General features: G+C 64.3%; 4 protein-coding genes across 4 annotated transcripts in view; 2 read left to right on the top strand and 2 right to left on the bottom strand.

Annotated features, from left to right (window-relative positions):
* The window catches only part of EMIHUDRAFT_458128 (hypothetical protein), a gene marked incomplete at its 3' end in the record, with an annotated part of 1,445 nt that extends 1,136 nt beyond the window's left edge, over positions 1-309 (top strand). The window contains exon 3 of the mRNA XM_005774957.1: positions 11-309. Coding sequence (XP_005775014.1) covers positions 11-309 — 299 coding nt within the window. The remainder of the gene's footprint in view (positions 1-10) is intronic.
* Positions 310-522: 213 nt separating this feature from the next.
* Positions 523-1,068, bottom strand: EMIHUDRAFT_74568 (hypothetical protein; the record flags this gene model as incomplete). Its single annotated transcript, XM_005774956.1, has 1 exon — positions 523-1,068. One exon carries the CDS (start codon positions 1,066-1,068, stop codon positions 523-525), a length of 546 nt encoding a protein of 181 aa, XP_005775013.1.
* A 1,319-nt stretch (positions 1,069-2,387) lies between these two features.
* EMIHUDRAFT_240178 (hypothetical protein) lies at positions 2,388-3,688 on the bottom strand (the record flags this gene model as incomplete). Its single annotated transcript, XM_005774955.1, has 2 exons — positions 2,388-2,423; positions 3,392-3,688. The coding sequence occupies 2 exons, from the start codon at positions 3,686-3,688 to the stop codon at positions 2,388-2,390; spliced, it is 333 nt and encodes a 110-aa protein (XP_005775012.1).
* Positions 3,689-4,202: 514 nt separating this feature from the next.
* Positions 4,203-4,544, top strand: EMIHUDRAFT_240177 (hypothetical protein; the record flags this gene model as incomplete). The annotated part of the gene is made up of 2 exons (XM_005774954.1): positions 4,203-4,253; positions 4,326-4,544. 2 exons carry the CDS (start codon positions 4,203-4,205, stop codon positions 4,542-4,544), a joined length of 270 nt encoding a protein of 89 aa, XP_005775011.1.
* Positions 4,545-4,584: the final 40 nt, after the last annotated feature.

The following is a 4,584-nucleotide window of genomic DNA, read 5'->3' as shown; positions in this document are numbered from 1 at the left end:
GCGGGCGGAGAGGAGGCGCGGAGGCACGACCGATGTGCGAGCCCGGGGCATTGGCGTGTCGGCTTGGTCGAGACTCGCGAGAGGCGCCCGTCGGTCGTGCCTCCGCCCGTCGAGTGTCGTGCTGTCGTCGGCCGCGCCGCTGCTGATGTAGTGCGGTTAGGCAGACTCCAGACACGTATATGTAGCTCACCTGTCTTCCCGGTCTCCAGACTCCACTTGCGGCGCGGGCGGAGAGTCGGTCGCTCCGCGCGCAGAGCTGCTCGTCGTGTGTGTGGCGCGCGTTTTGCCGCACTATACAATCTAGAGCGTAGAGGAAGAGCCGTACCCAGCACATGCCAGCACGGCGGGGTGTGGGCTGTGTACCGTCTCTCCCACTCCCACCGGCACCGCGGCCACCCCGCTGGCGCTAGCTCGCGCCTTGTCGCCTACTCCCAGTGTACCCGCCCGACCGAGAGATACACACGACCGCGGGCAGATCGGCGCGCCGCGCGCCGCGGAGGCCTCGGCTCGGACCGCGCGGCCCTAATCGTCCTCCAGCTCCTCCGGGTGTATGGGATTGGGCAGTGGCACCGCCGACCTTCGGTCCGCGTCTCGTGAGAGCGGCTTCCGCATGTCGTATGCGTCCTCGTCGCCAGAGTAGTAGCCGAGCACGTGCCGACAGACGGAGTAGCCCAGGCTCTCGTAGAAGCTGATGGCGACGCCGTTTGACCGCCGCACAAACAGGTCCACGAACCACGCCGCCTCGTGATCCGACACCGACTCGAGCAGACCCATCAGCGCGTGGGCGGTGCCGAGGCGGCGGTACTCGGGCGGCACCGTGACGGCCGTGACGTGTCCGTGCCACGGCAGCCCGGCGTCCAGCTTGCCAGGCGCGCCCGACCCCTCCGCCTTGCCGAGCACGTACCCCATCGAGCGGCCGTGCGGCGCGTCGACGTTAAAGCAGTACTGCGGCCACTTGGCGAGGTACTGGAGGTAGAAGCCCATCGTGAAGGTCTCCGTCAGCGGGTCCAGGTTCACGTTGTTGAAGCGGAGCAGGTCGAAGGGCGAGAAGCGGCGGAGGGTGGCCATCGCCGGTCGCCCTGGCGTGGTCGGGCTGCGGTCGCGCTTTCTTTTTACCGCCGCATGGACACGTGTGTGTGTGTCCTAGTAGTGTTCCCAGCTATGGGCGTGTCCACGTTGAAGCCAGGTGTGGTGTGGGCGCGAGAATAGCTCCGCCGTTCATGGAGGCAACCGATGCGAGTCGACTGGTGTGTGTCGTCGTGGTTTCGGATCAAGCAAGAATACTCACTCACGCATGGACACTTGCTCGTGCGTGTCGTCATCATCTGTCCCGCGTCCACCCATACCGCGTTGGTGTCCAGTCCGAGCCTGACTGCGTACATATGGACACCTCACAACACCCCACACACGGCCTCGTCCATGCCTTGCGGCCGGCGAGATTGCTAGAGGCGGAGCGGTCTGCTCTAGCCTCGGGCACGTTACTCCCTGTCGCCTGTCTGTCTGTGTTGTTGTTTGTTTGTGCTCTTGTTTGTGCCCTTGGCACCGTGTGTGCTGGGGGGGGCGACAGGGGGGACGTGGCCCTGAGTGATGTGTACGCCTACTCAGGGTGTGTGGCAGCCAAAAACTGGCTGTGTGTCTTGTGAGCTTGTTTGTGTGTCTGTGTGTCGCTCGTGCGTGTCGTCATCCTCTGTCTCGCGTCCACCCATACCGCGTTGGTGTCCAGTCCGAGCCTGACTGCTCTTCACCTTCCTACCTAACCTAACCTAAAAAGGTCTCTTCTGAGGGAGGGTGTCCGGGTGCACCCGAGCCCACCCGAGAGGTGTCCTCAAGGGTCTGGGGCCGTTTTGCTAAAAATCGAGCAAAGTCAGCTCCGCCGCATGCGCACGGCTGTTCGTGAGCGTGACGCAGCGCATATGCCACTCCCGGCTTCGGCGAAGTGAAGGGCGTCAGGGCTGTCAGCCATGATGACGAAGGCGGCGAGGTGCAGGCGCCTCCGAACCTCCGACTCCATGCCGGGCCTCAAGGAGGTCCCGGACTTTGCCATCAATGCGATGGAATAGTGGTTTTTCGTGTCACCGAGGTTCGAGGGGCGTCCCAAGTTTGCGTGCAACGTTGGGACACTTGCTTTCAGCTTGGGCGTCTTCCTCGGCAGCTTGGTGAGTGCGAATTTCCGCGCAGTGTGTGCGTCTTTCTCGCTTTCATTGATAACACGCGGATGGTCCAAACCCTTACAGCTCGGCCCCTCGCATGTTACTGCAGTGTGACACCCAAAGGTGTTGGGCAACGGTGACACGATCACGAGGGCTGGGGGTGTGAAGGGCACAACCATGGTTGCGTGCAGACAAGATGGAGATAGAGCAGCCCCGGACGCCTGGCGGCGGCTTGTGCTATGCCTGCTTTGGAGCCCGACGGGAACGCGGGAGCTATGGTCTCCCACCCTCCTCCCCTATAGCCTCTCACAGTCTGGCGACAGTGGGGGGTGAGTGCGAATTTCCGCAGTGTGTGCGTCTTCTTGCACTCCATGCTCCGTCGGCTACAGCAAGGTGACGCCCGGAGAGAGCCGTGCCTTCCCCATCGGCGCCACCGCCTCCCACGCATCCGTCCCCGGGTCGTACCGCTCGACCGAGGTGAGGGAGCCGTCGTCGTGGTTGAAGCCTCCCACCACATACAGCTTGCCGTCGAGCACCGCCACGCCGGCAAAATTCCGCTCCACCGCCATCGGCGCCACCGCCTCCCACACACCCAGCGCCAGATCGTACCGCTCGACCGAGCTGAGCCAGCCGTCGTCGTTCAAGCCTCCCACGGCGTACAACTTGCCGTCGAGCACTGCAATTGCGAGCTCGTCCCGCAACTCCGCCATCGACGCCACCGCCTCCCACGCGTTCGCCGCCGGATCGTACCGCTCGACCGAGCTGAGGCGGACACCATCGAATCCGCCCACAGCGTACAGCTTGCCGTCGTTGAGCACCGCCATGGCGTGGTCAACCCGCGTCGTCGCCATTGGCGCCACCGCCTCCCACGCGTTCGTGGCGGGATCGTAGCGCTCCACCGAGCTGAGGTGGCCGACACCGTCGTTGAAGCCGCCCACAGCATAGACCTTGCCGTCGAGCACCGCCACGGCGTGTTCCTGCCGCGCCGTCCCCATCGGCGCCACCGCCTCCCACGCGTTCGCAGCCAAGTCGTACCGCTCCACCAGGTTGGAAGTTGCGCCGTCGTCCTCGCTCTCGCCGCCCACCGCGTAGAGCTTGCCATCGAGCACCGCCGTGCCGACATGCCTTCGTGTCGTCGGCATTGGCGCCACAGCCTCCTCCTCCCACTCATTCATGGACGGGTCGTACCGCTCAAGCGAGCTGACAAACTCATCGTTGCTGCCGTGGCCGCCAAACACGACCAAGCGCGGCCTCTCGCGCGTCTTCAGCGTCTCCTTCCAGCCGCGGCGCCACGCGCGGCACGTCCCCTTGGCGGCGTGCTCCGTGGTCGGCAGCTGGGCGAGGATGTGCGGGGCGAGGTCCGGCGAGAGGAGGACCTCGGAGAGCACCCACTCGGGCTGCTCCGCGAGCCGAGCGGCGTGCTCCTCCGCCACGCGCATTGCGGCGGCGCTCCAGAGGGGCGCCTGCTCGTCGATGAAGGCGACGAGCTGCTCTGGCGAGAGGCCAGACAGGCGGGCGCCGATGCGGTGGGAGGCCATCGGTGTGGAGCTCAGCGGCGCGCAAAGCCCTTCTTTTTTGTGCCAGTCCGCGCCAGTCCGCGCCCTTGTCGTGCCAGTGTGCTGTGAGAGAGGCTTGTGCCCAAGAATTCTTTTTTGAGCCTTCGCGTTGGTGTCCAGTCGAGCCTGGCTGTTCTTCACCTTTCTACCTACCTACCTACCTCGGTGTAATGAAACAACGCAAGGTGTGTGTGTGTGTGTGAGATTTGGTCGAGTACGAGGACCGGGGGGGAGGGGGTTCAACTTGGCGACGGAGGATTGTGGGCTGTCGCGGGGACTGTATCGCCGGAGGCGAGGCAGGCAGATCCGGACGGTGTTCACCCGGTGGGAGGCACCGAGGCGTCGTGGGGACGCTCTTCTGTTCGGTCGACGCTTGTTCGTCCACGGAGAACTCAGTGGTTGTCACCACTTTGTATGCTTTTAATATTAACCTTGCGAACTCGTCCCCCCCGGCAGGGCTATGCAACTGTGACCAGTGTGTGCTGTCTGCGCCTGAATGAACCAGGTGTCAAATCTGCCGATGCGTGACCTGTGCGTGGGCTGCTCTGTGAGGGGTCCAGGCGTAGTCCGACGGGTAGAGCCGTATCTTCCCCCCTTTCTGCAGATGGCTGGCGTGCAGGACTGCTACACCGCGTCGCAGGGCCACACCAAGACCAAGGGCAACTTCGCAAAGGCCGCCTTCAACGCCATCGCGAAGAGCTACGGCTTCCTCACGCCCGACCTGTGGAAGGAGACCCGCTTCCACAAGAACCCGTACCAGGAGCACACCGACTACCTCGCCAAGACGCACACCCCGCGCAAGGCGACCTCCTCGATGCTGATCCCGCGGGAGCCGTAGTGCGAGATCTGAGAGCGACCGCCGCGCGCCCTCACTGAAC

This window comes from Emiliania huxleyi, assembly GCF_000372725.1.
Source record: "Emiliania huxleyi CCMP1516 unplaced genomic scaffold EMIHUscaffold_303, whole genome shotgun sequence".
Taxonomy (NCBI): Eukaryota; Haptophyta; order Isochrysidales; family Noelaerhabdaceae; genus Emiliania; species Emiliania huxleyi.
This window is presented reverse-complemented; position numbering and strand designations above follow the sequence as displayed.